The following is an 18,422-nucleotide window of genomic DNA, read 5'->3' as shown; positions in this document are numbered from 1 at the left end:
CCATTTACCATGATATTTTCAGCAATGTTTCCATGGTTACAGAAAAAAGCACAAAAAGTGAAAACCTAAAAATAGCAAAAGGTACTACTAGACCATAAGACCAATGTGTCTATGAAGTTTCATGGAAATATCTCTGCTGGTTTTAGAGTTATGCTCCGGAAACGAACCTGGTACAAAAATATGATATTTTCAGCAATGTTTCCATGGTTACGGAAAAAATGCAAAAAATGAAAACCTAAAAATAGCAAAAGGCACTACTAGACCATAAGACCAATGTGTGTATGAAGTTTCGTGGAAATATCTCTACTGGTTTTAGAGTTATGCTCCGGAAACCATTCGTACGTCCGGACGGACGGACGGACGGACGGAACCCATTTGTATATCCCCCGCCAACTTCGTTGGGCGGGGGATAAAAATCATGAAAGCCATTATGCCAGATAAAGACTATTTCAACAAAATCTGTCCTGCAGCTAAGGAATTGTGCCTGCTGTCCCTATCGCATGATCGTACATGGCGACGAAATTTTACATGACCTGTTGAGATATGTTATCTGGGGTCCATAGAAGGACATTAAAAACACACATGAATTTCACACATGCAACCATATACTTACAGGAAAGATGGACCTAGATCATCCTGGCTGTTCGGTATGACGTAAGGCATAATTAATCAAGCAATCAACTTAATTTATATAATTGTAGTTTCATTGAATGTTACTGTTATGAACGTCAATCAACAAAAACATTTATTTTTAATTATGAAGAGACTTCTCTCTTCTAATGTTTCTTCTGGGGACATTCAAAATATGTTTCTTCGGTAGAAACAAACCCAATCAATGCAAATATCTAACCCGCTCTGCGTCCATTAAAGGAAAGGTGTAGAAATATAGGCAGAGTGAGACACATCTACAACAAAAGCTACCGACCTCCGGTCAGGTGCACTTTGGCTATCTGGTCCGAATGGTGGAATTCAGAGCTAGAGTTGCCAAGGGAGTGTGGTTAAATGTTGGAAAACATTTTATCCGGTTTTCACCTGTCAGAAGGGAACAGGGGTTGAGTCCCATCGATGACCCTCCAGCTAGCTAATTATCTGTATAATTTATATACAATATTTTTTTTTTTTTTATTTGTCTTCGTTTTTTCCTTCATTGAAATAATTCTACCATGCTTGCGAGAACTCTTGGTCATAAGGGAATTTTGACGAGAGCGGAATTGTGATTAAAACAACGGTTTCTGGTTCACGAACCTATTATCGTGTTTCTTCAAGGGTTATTCGAAAGTCAAGGATTTTATCGAAACTAACGCAAAGAAGCGCGGCGTTTATTTTCACCGCCAATTGGTAGATCTACAAATGCACATGTTGACTGATGCCTATAGTACAGGATCCAGTTACCCGGGGTTTCAAATCTTGAGGAAAATGCGATATTTTTTATCAATAGCGGTTGTAAAATTAATTATTAATTGTTGGAATAATCACGGTAACTGGTCGCGACCTAAGTAGGGCCTGCTGATTTTGAAAGCAAGGTCGACGTTTATCAAGATGCACAAAATGCTCAATCTGACTAATTATACAGCATCCTTTTATTATCACTACGTTTGATAAAGAGGACCTGACTCTTTAGGGCGGTCACGTTCTCGGTGACCTTTGAAAAATGGCCTATTCAAATTGCTGCCGCCAGAATCATGACTGCGCGGGACTGAAATTAGTTTTACAAATGCTTGTCCGAATTATTTTCGTGTTAGTTAATACGCGCCCAAACGAGCGACTATATCAAAAGTAATAACCTGTATATGTATAACTGGGACGAAATGGCAATTATCACGTGGACAGCAAGGTGTAGATAAGATGTATTTTGATTTGAAATGCACACGTGGTTAATCAATCGGGTCACTATCCGGACATGACCCCTTATGCCGGATGTATGTCTAGATTCAACTATATTGATACGGAGTGGTTATAATGTTCTGTATTTTTAATCAGATTAGGACAAAAAAATACGACCTTTATGACCAAAATGGGCTTTAATTTATTTTTTTTAAAGGGGTATTCCTTATAACTGTAGGTCATAACTTTTGTAAAATAAAAAAGCTCGGCCATTTGAATTTTTAACGTACCTTGGAATTCATGGCCCTTGCGTGAATAACAAAATTTAGAAGTTAGGAGAAGTAAATTGTCCGTTTGATTAATTAATTAAATTATATTGTGGCGGTCCGCCACTATATGTTTAGCCCTGCCCATATTCTGATGAGAAGTGTATAGTTTGCGCATGCGTGACCGCTTGAAAAAGAAGATACGAAAAATGGCGGACAAGCAAGGCACAAAACGAAAGAAAGGGAGGCCGAGTATACTTACATCTTCTGAGAGGAAACGTAGAAAAATTAGTAAAGATTTCAAAAGAGGGAAATCCAGAATAAGCATAGGCGATGCAATGGAGCGATGGAATGTATTGAAGGAGGAAAAAGGCTTGGATTTTCACAGCGAGGTGGCACATTTTCTTCTCGATCGGTAAGTATAAAATGAAAGTGCATGTACTTTGGCCTAGATGTGATTTACAACAATGTATCCTCAGCATGTATTACGTAATTGGTTCATGGTATAAACATACAGATTGTTCATGATTATATATCTACACAGTTATCGTGTTATTTGTTGATTTTCTGTATATTTGTAAAATGTACGATGTCAAAATAGTGGGGCCCCCGAAGGGGTTTTTTCTCCCAGTATTCAGTGTACTAGTCGTACCTGATATATCTGTTATTCGGTCTATTTAGCTATAAGCTTCTTGGTCATATTGAAGTTTTCTTCATCAATCCAATGACCGTAGGTTGTGTTTTTATTATACATGTTAGTGATTAAAACATACTAACCGATTTATTATCTAAGTGCTAGTAGAAGTTTACTGTATCCATATTATAATTTATTACATATAATTTTTTATATGATCTATATGACAGATATGATGACATGTTTAAAGGAGCAACAGCAAGCCAACACATAGAAGTGGCAACTCCAGGGATGTCAAGGACATCACAGAGTTCGAAAGAAACTAAAACGTCTACACCTGGAATTCCATATCCGCTATCAAGATCTATTGATCAAGAGAAATCAAAACAAGTTGTGCTTTCTGGTCTCACAGATATATCAGAAATTTCTTCTGAAGAAGGGCATGCAAGGTATTTTAATTACCAGAAGTGAATGATTGGTCTGCATGTAAATTAATGATAATATAATTTTCAACTGCATCAGCATATATACCAGTATGATGTGTACATGTCATTATCACCCTTTTCAAAACGGAAGAGGCTAACCTAAATTGTTGAATTGATACATTTGTACGCATCATGCATGTGGATATATACTCAAAGGTTCCTTGCGAAGGTATTTAAAAAACAAAGAAAAACTAAGACTTTTTCGCAAGGCCTTTCCGCCTTCATAGGCATCTTCAGGCGGAATACACACACATATATATATATATAAGTAAAAAAGTAACATGTCCATGGGATGGTTTCCAAATATTAAAAAACACAACAATAAAACAGTTTTTTGTATTGCCCTAACGCTTTCCCCGGCTCTTGCCGTTCTTCAGAATGATTGGGTGAGAAAAAGACTAGTAATTCAAGAGGTGGCAAGATTGATCCCTAGAGGAGGCAGTGATCAAAAATTTATTTAGAAATAAAAAAAAAAATATTTATATCTATATTGAAGTAATTAATTTTGTGTGCTATGTATATTGGATTTTTTTACATGTAGGTATTATTTGCTCTTTTCAGTGCATCAGGTTCTGGTATATCTGGAGTAACCGAGCTATCACCGCAAAAAAAACCAGCAGAAGAAGCAGGAAGGTAAATAATTAACAAACGCCTTGTAACTTATTTGTTATAGTTATATGAAAATTTAGATAGTGTTATGTAGAAATAAAAACATGCAAATACACATTTTACAATTTACACACATGAACTGTACATTCATGCACACATGTATAAAACAAATATACCAGACCCGATACTATTGGTTATGATTCTCTGAACACCTATATCAATAAGCCAAGATGAATAAACAGCAACATATGCTTGTTTTTTGTAAACATGTGTAAAACTTTGCATTAAAGTGCAAGAATGTATTTCGCTTTTCTTTCAGTGTGACACAGTATTATTTAATTACTGCACAGTAATAACAGGGATGCTAGTAAAGATAAGACAGCTGCTATTATTGGAATATGATATTTAGTACCGCATTTGACCCAATATGCGCCAAGGGCGTTTAAAAAATTGGGGAAAAAAAAAAACGAAAAGGTGCTAAGAAATTTTGCAAATCTATACAGTTTTGGTCTTTATTTATGCCTGGGCAATTGAAATCGAAGCCTCAAAAAAAGGGAGGGGCGCTTATAGGGACATGGACGCTTATTGGGTCGAATACGGTATGTGTTTTGTTTATAAAGTGATGAGTTATATTACCATTAGAGTAAATCTATTATTCATAACTAACTCAATATCATCAAAGCACAAGGACTGTTACAGACAAAGTATTACCGTCAGTATATATAAACTAAACTGAATCTCTTTATTTCATTTTCCCAGAAGCCAGCAATTAAAGAGGGTCACTAGTAGAACTAAGGAAAGCTCCTTCATCAACCCATTTGAGTAAGTTAAATGCCACAATTACATACATTAGTTGGTAAATTGCATTTGTATAAACATTTGTATCCATGCATGTTTTACTCCACTGTCATTAGGCAGATATAATGATCTTTTCCTTGAATTTTTTTAATAGAGAGTTCATTCTAAGTAGAATATATGTAGGATTCCTATTTTTCTCTAGTTTGGGACTTATTTGAAAACCACATGGATCACTAGCAGCTGGCCGGCTTATTTTGACAGTCTCAGAAATTTAAGTACTAAAGGGACCTTTCTCATATCTTATACAGTCAAAATTGTTTTAAGAGAGACCTTCCAAAGGAGATTGAAAAATAGGTCACATATGACAGTTGGTCTCTTAATTGAATCACCCCTTTCGAAACAATTAAATACATGTATCAATGTATATTGTGGGACATGTTTTGACAGTTTTGTTGTACTAAAAACAGTCACAATAATAGGAAATTATTAAATATATAATATATCACATAATATAACACATCTTTTAATTATGTACAGTATTTAATTTTAGGCACTTTTATTTTTCAATTATCTATTTATTTTTTATTTATCTTTCTGTTTTTATTCATGAATAAGATTAAGAATTTCTAAAACAAATATTTGTTTAGGCCTACCACTTATATATCATAATTAGCTACAAAATTACAATGTATTTAAAAGCAGAAAAAAATAAAAATAATTTTTAATGTTTTTTTTTTTTATTTCTTTGATCATTTTATTCATTTATTTCATAGATAATAAATGAAGAAAAAAAAAGTGTGAAAAAAATGATTTAAAAAAAAATCCGGAAATCAGCTATTTCCGACTCCTCTGTTTACTATCTCCCAAAATGGCTGCCATCATGCTTAGCTACACTGATACATTTTCAGGATTTCTACATTCATGTTGTTCTTTTGTGAGTAAATCATTGTTCATCATTATTTTAGTTGGTTTTGGAAGTGATTATTCTTGATTTTCATCACAAACATCGTGAATAAATAGCACATTTTCCTTACAATATCCAGCTCAGACATGCAGACGGCTTCGGTCATCAGTACCGAAGCCGAGAGACTTCATGCATGAATAAGTGCTAATTTATGTCAAAGTGAACACCTTGTGTATATAACCAAGCCATATAGATAGCTCTTTTGTCTTGCCTTAATGGGACAGGGTTGGAAGCCCTACAGGATAGTTAACTGGCTTGGCTTTATATATGAATAGAAGACAAATGCATGTGTGATTTGGGTCGTTAAATACAGAACATCGAGTGTCGTTGGATCCTAAAAGTATGGTCGCTTGTCGCATAAGACAGACGGTCGTTTAATACAGATAGATTATATAGTAATTTTTCGCTGGGAGGAATAATTTAGGTCGTTTAAGACAGAAGGTCGCTGAATTCAGAAGGTCGCTAAGGCAATTTTGACTGTATGTAGGTTCTCCTCGGGTCCTAGTTGGGCCTATGCATTTCGAGACCGATCGGTCAACAAGATGGCCACTATAGGCAGCCATCTTGAATTTTGACAGCTAACATTTGTTACCGGTATTTCTCAGAAAGTAGTGAGGGGATTGTTCTCAAATTTCATTGTAAAAATAGTATTCACTAGGGCCATAGTTGTGCATATTGAAATTTGTTTCTGATCTGTCAACAAGATGGTCGCCAGGTAGCCATCATGGATTTCGATAAATGAAGTTGAAAAGTAGAGAAAAGGTCACTCTTAAAATTGTCAGACATAGATCAATCTTTGGTGGACGCCAAGATCCAGTGGGATCTCTTGTTCATGTTATGAAATATTTAAAAGAGGAGTGCAGATCTAGAGGAAGGATCCATTTCTCAATTTTCAATTGGGTGTCAATAGATATCTCTCTGGTATCCTAGCTAACAGATCCCATAATTGAAAATATGTTTTTATCCTTCAGATTGTCATTGGATGTTTCCATTGAAGAAGATGAAGAAGAGGAGACAGATGATTATTATGAGCCAAGCATTAACATCACGTTAGGGTAATTATGATGTATTTATTCAGCAACAGATGTGATAAATATACAGTTCATGAAAGGATTATAATGTGAACTGTTGTGATTGAGTGTACTGAATATTACGAAAGACAGAATATGGATCTTCACTGTGGTATCCAATATAGTTATGTAATATCTAACTGACTTTAATCAGTTCTTTAAAAGTGTGATATTGAATAGACAATGCATTTATTTCAAGTGGAACTGATAAATAAAGCAACTATATTGAAAGTCTTAAACTAACAAAACTAACAAGGGATGTATAATTCCACACTTTTGTGGCTTAATCCCGTAATATTTGTATAACACTTAAAAAATTTAATTTAAAGCAATTTTTTATTTTTTGTTATCTCATATTGCAGACCAAAAGATTTTGAAAACATTCTACATAGTGCTGTCGGAGATGTTGAATTTGGAGGTGATGAAAGTTCTGACGATGAAGATGACAAGGAAAAAGAGGATACTGGGGGTCCTGGAATCAGGAGAATATACAAACAAACTGAGTTGTTCCATTTGACTCGTGATTCCTGTTGTATTGTTTATGTTGAATGTTTAAAGAACTTGGCCAGCACAAGAATTGAATGCATATGCAATAGAAAAGGCTGCAAACAAGAGGTGGAGATGACAACATCAACTGTAGGATCAGCATTATACCTCACTTGGGTAATCAAAACTATTTCAAAAGTATACTTTTATATCTAAATTGAAATTATCAGGTAGGAAATATAGTTTTTCATTGTTGGAAATATGGCCATTTTCAAATGGAAATAGGCACTATAAATAGTATATCAGCCCCAAAACACACTACAGAGAAGCAGAAACATTTATTTGGCCCCGATAATGATGTGTAAAGGACATTGGATCAGAGAACAAGGACTACTTTTTGACATTTTTCCTTCATCTCTAAATGATAACTATACTATAATCATATTTTATGGTAGAGTTTGATATCCTGGTGGTTAGCCATTCCTTACTTGCTGTTGGCAGCATTCCAGTTAGAAATGAAAATATAAGGATTGTCACATTTTATGTTACTTATTGAAATTTTAACATTTGTAAATATTATATATTTCGAAAATTTCAGAAATGCTTGAATGGCCACGTTGTCTACAAATGGGTGTCGCAGCCAGTTCTGAACCGAGGCCTGCATGGTGGGGATTTGCTGTCTGCAGCAGCTATTGTTGCCTCTGGAAACAACTTTGCAAAAATTGCTCTTTTTGCAAAGTTCATGAAGCTGAACTTCCTGGGATCAAACACCTTTACCAATATCCAAAGACAGTATGTGGTCCCAAGTATCGAAGAGTTATGGGAAAGTAAGCAACAAGATGTCATCAGGACATTTCAAAATCAGGATGTGGTCATTCTTGGTAGGTATCATTTGTACCCTTTTATAATCTTATATTACATGCATGGTAACATATATATTATATACATGAATATTAGTTGTTTATCCAAATAAATCAAAGCAATATTTGGTGGAAAAAAGAGATAAAAATTTTTTTTTTTTTAAATTAAAAAAAAATAGTTGAAGATATTCATCAAATGAATGTAGTGTGCCATCTGTGCCATGTGTAAACTTTTCATTCAAATAACTTCTCATGAAAGAAAGGCTTAGTGTACTGATATTTGTAGCATGCTGGGATAAAGGCTTAGTGTACTGATATTTGTAGCATGCTGGGATAAAGGCTTAGTGTACTGATATTTGTAGCATGCTGGGATAAAGGCTTAGTGTACTGATATTTGTAGCATGCTGGGATAAAGGGCTACTCTTTTTTCAAGGTCCCAGAGTTCAAATACATGTAGATAAATTTTCAGTAACTAAGTTAGAAACAGATGTTGGGATTAATTAGCGTGCTGGATGAAGCACTTCATATTTGTTCACTCAAATGACCTTGATCTACTTAGTGAAATACATAGAAACTGGCGATTTCTTTTGAAAAGTTTTTAGTATGCAATGGCTTATAATGTGTTGTCAAAAAATTTTTTTTTATATTATAGCCATTTGTTCTATAACTGTTTACTTGTATTATATTTTATATGTAATGCAGTGATTGTCAGATGACAGACCTGAAGGCTCATTGGACCTCTTGTATAAACTACATCATTTGGTTGTCATAGTATTTTGATGGGAGACGAATAAGCCATTGGCATACAGTTTCTAGTTCTTACAGTGATTTATTATTGTTACAGGGGACGGTAGAATGGACAGTCCCGGTTTTTCTGCTCAGTATTGCTCTTACACCGCCATGGACAACAGCAGCAAAAAGATACTGACTGTTAAGACAGTGGACAAGAGGGAAACTCAACTAAAGAGTACTACAATGGAAAAAGAGGGCTTCCAACGGGTCCTGAAGGAGTTAAAAGACAAACAAGTCAAAGTGATCGAAGTGGTCACTGATGCCCCATATAGGTATTGGAGCCCTTATGAGTAAGTACTCGTATGTATGCTTTGGTAGGTGTTGGTTGTAGGTCATATGCAGACAACAATTTGGGCCAGTGCATGAACTAATATGTGTTAGATTAATAGAATCGTTTACCCCCTTTGGGGTGAGACAGGATAATCTCAACCCGAGTGGTATGATTCTTAAGTTGTCCAACATGAGGCTGTGCCGAGTGTTTGACAGCTTAGAATCTTATCCCGAGGTGCAAAGATCTCGTGTAGCTTGTCTTTACTCTAGGGTGAGATAGGAAAATTTCACTCCAGTAAAATTGCAGATATCCCTGTCTGGGGTAAGAGAAATTATAGTCTAATGTATGTATTTTATTCCTCATAATTGTTTCGATAACTGCTACTTGTACTAAATCATTTTATATTATTTTGATTTTATGGTCACTAACAGGGCTAAGTGATATACCTTGTAACATATACATATTCATTCCAATAATATTTCGTTTGCAGAGAAAGAGTATCCAGACATCAAACACTCTTTTGACATATGGCATGCTGCCAAAAATCTTGGGAAAAAGGTTGTTGCTGTAAGTATTTCAGATTTCCATCATTACTTATTCGTAATTTTTTAAAAAAAGTTCACTTTTTATATAGCAGTGTTTTAAGCACTTTTCATCAGAGTCTCTGTCTCACAACTATGTTTGTTCTCTTGGATTAAAATATAAATACATTGTAATTGATTTGAATTGATCACTAATTTGGATGGATTGGTGTTGGTGATTATGTTTTAAATAATCAGCTAAAATTTTTGTGTTCTTTACAGGCAGGACTGCAGAAAGGGTGTAAACCTTTACAGCAATGGAGCCATGACATAGTCAACCATTTCTGGTATTGCTGCCAACATGCAAACACCTATGATGAATTCATTGTAAGTATGATGAAAATAAGTGCTTTATATGAATAAATCCTGGTTATTACTGTGATACTTGTCCCCTTATTCTTGAATAATGAATATTGTTTTTGTCTGTCCATCCAAAATTAGTTTCCAAAGAATAATTCCTCTATAACACAGTTGTGGAACCATTGCTAATAGTAATAGCTTATTGTGTTCGTGTGTAGATTTAAAAAGAAATCCAAAATGGCCAACATTCATGAATGGACAAAAATCATGATATGTCTAGTGGTTTCAATACAATCATTGTACTTTTCCCCTTTGATTTGTTTTCAGGACTTATGGGCTAGTATATTGCATCATGTTGTCAATGAACATGAATGGATTCTGCCATACACAATTGACGGACAAGCCAGATGTCTTCACGGTCCCCTCACTGAAGAGGAACGAACCAAACAATGGTTGTCGAAGGGAAGTCAGGCACATGACGCCCTGAGGAAACTTGTGCTCGATGTCAGATTTCTGGGCAAAGTGTCTTACTTTTTGAACTTTAGGTTAGTATTATGGCATTGATTGCTTAAATATAAAAGAATGCTCTGTATGCACATGTAACATTATGTTGATTGCTTGAAATTAGCAGTTTTTGCCCCCAGGAAAGTGTTTTTTCAGGTGATATTTTTACTGGGGTAGTGGTCAAGCCAGATTTTATTTCATAGAGGTTTTTAGAAGTGTTTAATAGATGCTTTAAAACTACTTTTTAATTCATTTGCCTCTTCCTGCTCTTGTCATGTAATAAATGATACACTAACAAAATTCATTAATTTTTTTGTAGGAGTACTGCAGAATTGGAGAATTTCCACCAGCTAGTCCTGATGTACTGTGCCAAAAGATTCTCATATACACCGCCAGTCTACAATGCTCGAATCTTACTAGCTGCGATGGACTACAACGAAAATGTGGAAAAGCCTGTGAAAAGAAACAAAGATGGTTCGATAAGGTATGTTATTCAGTAATAAAAACTATTCAATAAAGTTCTATTTGTAGTCTAAGTACAGTGGTACATATGACTTGCTTTTCTTATGACGGCAACATATCCAACATAAGGCTTGGCAATATTAAACATATATCTAAGAAATCTATTGTTTCATGTTCATTTATTACCTAGTGTGGTTACATTGCATATATTGTTTCCTTGCTTGAATTTATTACTGCAAATATTTCTATTTGACTGACAGTTTAATCATTATTGTAGATACCAAAGAAACTTCAACAAGAAGTCTGGGAGATGGGCTGTGCACCCAGTCAAAGAAAAGAAATCTTATGCACATGTGGAGCAGTTGCTAGAGATTGTTGCAGAAAACAGATTGGCAGATAAAGCCGGGATGGGAAAGAAAGTGGTACTTGCAGCCACTGATCCCAGAAAGATCAGGAAAACCATCGCTCCTGTGACACCACCTCCAACTGCACAACTTGTGGAAACGCAAAAAAGCAGATTAAAAGAAAGTGCAATGAAGGACATGTAATCAAATGAGAGAGACAAAGTTTTTAGTCTTTGTTTTTACAACTTTCTGTCAACATTTCAATATAAGCCATGATGTTGAGATATTTTATATTGAGCTTGTGCCATGTTGTGGTTGTGAAAGGTGTTGGGAGGTAGGTTGGTGAGTGTGTGTGATTTGTTTATTACTTTGAAGGTATGTTTCCTGATATTGTGCTTGTAGCATGCCGAGTTGACTAGCTGCAATGTTTGTTCAAATGATGTTGACCTTCATTCAAGGTTACAGGGGCCATGAAATTTATTTTCATAAAGGTTACGGGAATCATATATTTGCTATTATCTTTCTGACAACTCGACAACTCACATATATTTGCTATTATCTTTCTGACAACTCGACAACTCTTTTTCTAGAACTAAGAGAAGATATAGTTGGCCTGTGGCATGCTGAGTAACCATGGTAATACAAGGTATTGACATTTATGTAAATTTCCTTGGCCAAATATAGAGACAATGTTTTGGGCCAGTATTATGTGCCATAATCACCAGGTAGCAGATGGGTATTTTGAGTCCATAGATTGATTGCAGCCATCTTTGATTTTGATTGCTGGAGTTTGTTATCGCTATTTCTCTGAGTACAAAAGGGATATATCTTGTTGATGGATATGTATATATAAAGTTTCATATATATTTAGACTCCCCTTTGGCTTTAGTTACATATATGGCTTTGCATTTGGGGACAGGTCTGTCAACATAGGCATCTATCTTTGAATGTGATTGTTTGCTACTGCTCTGTTTCATACGTAGCTTTTCGTTGGTCTATATAGCTTCTTGTGCATTATTTTGTTGTATTAGATAGGGAAAGACATTGCCAGTTGGCAGCCATTTTCAATTTTGATTTTCTCATTATTTCATGTATAGGTATTTTCTTCTTGAAGTACTGACACAATTGTAAGTGTGAACATGTAAGTTTCCTATGTTATCAAAGGTTTCAATGGAAAAGTAAAGAAGAGGAAAGGTCCATCTTGATCCACTGTATATTACACACAGTATTTATTCCTGTTGAGTGTTTTAACATTATATTTATATAATTTTAGTCCTTTTATTCGGTCACCTTATGTCAAATGTTGTATATCCATAAACAATTTATATATTTAGACTTCTTCAACACTACTGAAGTAAATTCAATAAGATTTTAAGGTAATTGTTTGTAAATTATATGGCCCTGATTCCCTGTTGATTGTGTTAGGGATCAAAATGATAAAATTGAAAGGAAAAGATAAGAAGATCATTACTCTTCATAGAATGATAGGTCAAATTTATAAATCAATTATTTCTGTAAAGGTTTCCAAAGTTGGGTTCACCTAACTCAAAGACCCGATGTGCTTGTCATCGCACGACGTCCGTCAATCAACATTTCCTCGAAATCACTTCTAGTGATAGAATTGTAACCAAATTTGGTAAAAAAGATCCTTGGGGAAAAGAAAATAGCGTTTACCTATGTAGATCTTGGCTCTGACCCCTCTGGAGCAGGAGGGGTGAGGCCAAACAGGGAAATTTCAGGTAAATCTCTGAGAAACCTGTATTCATAATTTTTTTTGACATAACAAACCAGATGAGCAATACAGGTCCTCTTGTTTTTTTATATAACCAAAAGTTCTTTTTGTGACATTTGGGGCCGTATTTGGCACTATATAATATTATATGCTCACATTAGTGCAGACTGACCTGAAAAGCCAGATGGATGTATATAAAGTGTTTGTCTTTTGTTTCCTTTCTTATAAAATAAGTAATAACTATATTGAATTACAATGTATTTGAATTACAGTGTATAGGATTCAACTGTATACTGGTGTTACAGTGGTTTGAACCACAGCAGTTGAAGAGTTAGGGTGATAGACTGTGGCATTCTTTGTTATAAGTGAACTCCATTCAGGACTGTGTTTAGTGTGCAGTTTCTTATAGTTTATTGTTACTACAATACATTTGATATAATTGATTATCTTATCACTTATGTGCGTATATGCAAGTGTGTATGTTGATCTACATATTCTATAAAATACAACTGTTGATATGTTGTTTATGCCACGGTAAATAAGTTCAACTATCCATATAAAATATGTAATATAATATACCATATTCGACTGAACAAGCGCCCCCAAACCTATAAGCACACCTCCCCTTTTTTAAAAGTTACTGGTACTTTGAATGTTATGTAGACTGAACATATGAAATCTATGTTGGTTTCCCCACTGTTTTCTTTAGCAGATTGATTTATGACTTTATTTGTTGAATACTTTTATGAAGGGGCCAGTCCGAATTTGTTTCTATAAGCACCCCCTTATATGCATCAATTTTTAAGCACACCGGGGACTTATTGGGTCGAATATGGTATATATATAAATGCAATAGTAGTTTAGGTTATTGTATGCAAATAATCAGGAGAGTGTATGCTGAATCTATTAAAAGCAAAAATAAATTGATAGATTTTTTAATTGTTGTTTTAGTTATGTTTGAGGGTCATTGTTCTAACTTCAGAGTAATGAAACGGTGTGAAATAAGTTTTTGCAAAGCCTATCATAAATGTCTGAAGTTTTCTTATCATCATCTGAGGTATGCCAAGTCCAAAATAAACTGTTTTACACTTGGTCAAAGACTGTTCCATAATAATCGGGCTAGAACACTAATTGTGTCATTTCAAGAGATATTTTGAATGCTAATAATTTCAACAAAAAAGACAAACATATTAGAATTATATCACTTCAACAAAGTGACTTTGCCTGCATATCTATTCTGCACAATGCATTAGTGTAATATGACCAGTGCATATGAGTGTTTTTCATTTGCTATGTTATTCTAATTAGTCATATCAACAATAGTGATACATCTCAGTGTTAGTCTCTTTATCTGACTATCCAAATGCTGGTTTCCAGACAACTCAAAACAGATTGATGGATTTTGCTATAACTTCACTTAATGTTAGGTCATACAGGCTGGAATTGAATTGGGGGTCAAAAGGTCAACAACAAAGGTCGCTGCTACTAAAAATATGTTTCATATTTCCAGATTTTCACTTGAAAAAAGATTTATTGACTTTATACTATTGTAGTTTATTAGTATAGTCGAGATTAAAATTTGGTAGTCAATAGGTAAAGTACAGAGGTGAAATTTCCATTCATTGACCATTGCTAGTTTTAATCTGGACCTATGCGACGTCCTTTATTCATAGGTTTCAATACACAGCTTGTAGCTACAAAAAGAATTTGTGGCTAGTTGAAGATTTTACTATTGTCAAGTTATGGTAAGGCATTAGTGTAATATGACCAGTGCATATGAGTGTTTTTCATTTGCTATGTTATTCTAATTAGTCATATCAACAATAGTGATACATCTCAGTGTTAGTCTCTTTATCTGACTATCCAAATGCTGGTTTCCAGACAACTCAAAACAGATTGATGGATTTTGCTATAACTTCACTTAATGTTAGGTCATACAGGCTGGAATTGAATTGGGGGTCAAAAGGTCAACAACAAAGGTCGCTGCTACTAAAAATATGTTTCATATTTCCAGATTTTCACTTGAAAAAAGATTTATTGACTTTATACTATTGTAGTTTATTAGTATAGTCGAGATTAAAATTTGGTAGTCAATAGGTAAAGTACAGAGGTGAAATTTCCATTCATTGACCATTGCTAGTTTTAATCTGGACCTATGCGACGTCCTTTATTCATAGGTTTCAATACACAGCTTGTAGCTACAAAAAGAATTTGTGGCTAGTTGAAGATTTTACTATTGTCAAGTTATGGTAAGGTGCAATAGCTTGCAGTGATCAGCAGAGAATACCAAGTGTATGTTACAGGTGGTTTCTTGTATACTGGGTATTCCACAAAGAAAACAGACTAATAAATGACTTCTAATTCTTTTTTATTTCACTTACTGCTCATTTACCTTAGCTCTTCCATCAACAACTTCTTCGTCAACATCACTATAATCTATCAAAATTACATCTTGCTCTACACACAGTAACACCCTACACTTCACTTCTTTCATTCAGTTCCGTTGGCACTTCTTTCATTTAGTTTAATCTACCAGCTGAATATCCAACATACTGTCCATACGGATCAGGGTACTTATCCCTGATTTTCCATGTGCAGCAACTTGGCACCACCTTCCTTTCCCCGACTCTCAGGCGTCCATGGACCCAAAGTGTATACTGTCGGTAAGCCTGGTGGCGATTTGCTTTGTTATAATTCTCATCCTCTGGAAAGACCAATGCATCCTGTCGATATAGTCTTCCCAGAGCAAGTACTGCCTCATCAAGTACAAGAATATTGAAGTCCTGGAATGATATGAAAATTAAACCAAGTTGTAAATTCAAAACCTTATATTTTATTGCCAAATCATCTATACTCATCTACTTCATTTCAGTATATATATATCTACACTGTGAGTCTGTGAACACAAAAATTCTCCAAAAATACTATATACCTGATATATACTAGTCATGTTGATAAAAATATGTGTATAAATTGTATCCTACATATCCAATTCAAATTAAATATGCCAGATATTGTATAAATTTACGAAAAACTATCACATTAAAAATCAATTATATTTACCGGTACTAATGAAAGGCACGCATCAGGATTCCTGCCACAGCATACCCTCTCTTCAGGGGTTGGCATATCCCGGCACTTGCCACAGGAACACCATGGCAAATTCTGGCCTCCAGCTGCAGGTGGTGGATGGTGTCCTTGTGGTTGGACATCTGTTGTTTCCATGACATCCAACACAAAAGTTGGATGCCGTTCTACTACTTCCAACAGAAAGTCCTTTGCTTCTCTTTCGGACATGTTTTCTACTTTATCCTGTAATTATAAAATATGCTTTCTACTTTATCTGGTAATGATAACATTTCACAAGTATTTACATATAATTATCAGCACCACAAATAATTAGTTCAATGTGGCTTTTTATATATGCTGTGTCGAGATGAAAAAAGGTAGCAAAAATTTCACTAAAATGCAGGAAATTGCATCTAGGAACTAAAAATTTTACAAGTGAGAGGTGGTGGGTGGGAAATCCCCCGGACCCCTAACATATGTGGCAAAAGTCTGGGCCTCCACAACAGAATCAGGGCTGCCTTAGGACTCTGGTCTACTATGGGGAAAAAGTTTGTGTCTATCTCTGGTAATTATAAGGCTAGCTGAGTTTCGTTATTTATTCATCAATATATATGTATACATGAAGAATAATCCAAAGTGCCTACATAAAGTAAAACTTTTTATGTTTGTCAATGCATTTTTCTATATTTACATGTTTATACATAAAAAGTATACCTTGGCAAACTCTTTCCTCTGTTGTAACACATCCTCTGGGTCAGGTGTTGTGGTGGTAGATCGCACAGTGCGTCGTGTACCCCTTCCCCTGCCACTGGTTGACCCTCGAGCTCTTCCACGTCCCCTTCTTGATCTGGTACCTCCTCTAGACCTTGGTCTCCCTCTACCTCTTGCAGGAGCTCCTCTTCTTACATCACTATAGCTACCATTTGTGCTATTATCACTCTCTGCAGGGTCCACTGATAACTGCATAATACAATCATGTATTAAGATTATAACAGTACATAGCCAAAATCTACCACTATTTATAACTCATTCATAATACCAACGTGCTCTATTCGATCAGCATTTTCAGTAACGCTTTACCGTTATATAAATATGCAGGTCTATTACATGCGTCGTGTTCGTGACATTATGTAATGAATTCCAAAATGGACGATTTTATGCAGTAGACCTAAACAATAGTAAATAATTATGAATATGCCGTGATAAATGTTTCACGTGTGAACGAACGAACAACCCTTTAAATCTATATGATATTCGTTTCATTATAAAATCCCGACTTTTGATTACCCCCAATGGGCCCCGCTCTTTCATATGCGACCTGATATAGATCTTATAGCCACTACGGAATATATGCATCATCAACAAATAACGCAAAGTTTCATTCCGTTAACAAATACTGACCAGTTTTTTATGTTGATATATGCAATACCAAATCTGTTACACTAGATATAAAACGCACATGCTCACCTCGCTTTCCAGCACTTCTGAGTCCGACATTTTGTTTATTTTGATTCGCTCTGCCTCGCTCTGTCAAAGTAACTCACTCTGCGCATGCGTTTGTCATGAAACAACGCCTCCAAGGTGGCGGCTCAGCGAAGACTGACAGCTAAAAAGCGTATTTTCTGGCGGCGCTAAGAAATTGTTCCGATGCTTAAAATTGTTTCTTACAGGTATACATCATATTTAATTGACATCGTTAATAAGAAAATAAAAAGAAATAAACGATCCGCAGAAAAAATTATCAGACGACACCGCATATGCGAGATTTTCAATGAGTGTCATAGTCGCCCTATAAATAGTAACCAAACGACGTCATGCCCGGTGAATTATGCACAGTCATCACCCCCCACTTTTTAGCGGGACTGAAATGACTTTTTGCCATTAGCATCGGAAGGTTACTAAGTTCGGGCTTCCAAGTTATAGGAAAATAGATCTCACGCGTCAGATGTGGGAACAAACGAGTCTCACTGAGATCGTATTCAAGGAGTAAAACGCATTTTCGTATTGACGGATAAAGCACAATTTATTCGGCAGTTAGAGCGGTTAGTTAAGCCGTCAGTAAAGATACACACGTCTTACAAGCACTGCAGACTTAAACGTTAGGCAAGTCGTATTGCCCCGAAGTCATAGGGTGGTTTAAAAGACATGGTCATTAATAGTACGTACAAAAAACTGATACCATACAGATACAAACTCCACAAGGCGACTAAACGGACTTACCTTCGTAGTTCTGTAGCCCACTGCCCTATATATCAGCATTCGTCTGCCCAAGTACTGCGGTGCACTATCACGGTGTCTGCAGGATGGAGTATAAATTTCGAAACAACGTTAAATGCCGGACAACTCATCTACCCGCATTCAAGAGTGTAAA

At 35.4% G+C, this 18,422-nt stretch overlaps 2 protein-coding genes across 2 annotated transcripts; one reads left to right on the top strand and one right to left on the bottom strand.

The window, feature by feature from the left end:
* Positions 1-2,075: 2,075 nt before the first annotated feature.
* On the top strand, positions 2,076-13,890 carry LOC138313777 (uncharacterized). Its single transcript, XM_069254076.1, is given in 14 exon segments — positions 2,076-2,505; positions 2,955-3,173; positions 3,771-3,842; positions 4,578-4,640; positions 6,552-6,635; positions 7,013-7,313; positions 7,735-8,017; positions 8,841-9,052; positions 9,054-9,078; positions 9,550-9,626; positions 9,863-9,967; positions 10,268-10,485; positions 10,764-10,928; positions 11,184-13,890. Coding segments are annotated over 14 exon segments (2,334 nt in total). The 5' UTR covers positions 2,076-2,266; the 3' UTR covers positions 11,455-13,890.
* A 1,408-nt stretch (positions 13,891-15,298) lies between these two features.
* LOC138313778 (P2X purinoceptor 7-like) lies at positions 15,299-17,733 on the bottom strand. The gene is made up of 4 exons (XM_069254077.1): positions 17,519-17,733; positions 16,766-17,011; positions 16,046-16,294; positions 15,299-15,765 (listed from the first exon to the last, which is right to left on the bottom strand). Exons 1-4 carry the CDS (start codon positions 17,546-17,548, stop codon positions 15,502-15,504), a joined length of 789 nt encoding a protein of 262 aa, XP_069110178.1. The 5' UTR covers positions 17,549-17,733; the 3' UTR covers positions 15,299-15,501.
* Positions 17,734-18,422: the final 689 nt, after the last annotated feature.

Source organism: Argopecten irradians, unplaced genomic scaffold (assembly GCF_041381155.1).
Source record: "Argopecten irradians isolate NY unplaced genomic scaffold, Ai_NY scaffold_0921, whole genome shotgun sequence".
NCBI lineage: Eukaryota > Metazoa > Mollusca > Bivalvia > Pectinida > Pectinidae > Argopecten > Argopecten irradians.
This window is presented reverse-complemented; position numbering and strand designations above follow the sequence as displayed.

Bases quoted from the DNA above. Each gene is read 5' to 3' on its own strand.
- LOC138313778 (XM_069254077.1), bottom strand. From the start codon at position 17,548: ATGTCGGACTCAGAAGTGCTGGAAAGCGAG. The intron at 16,295-16,765 runs GTATACTTTTTA...TTATAATTACAG, and splicing joins AGAGGAAAGAGTTTGCCAAG to GATAAAGTAGAAAACATGTC. The intron at 15,766-16,045 runs GTAAATATAATT...ATATCATTCCAG, and splicing joins CGTGCCTTTCATTAGTACCG to GACTTCAATATTCTTGTACT.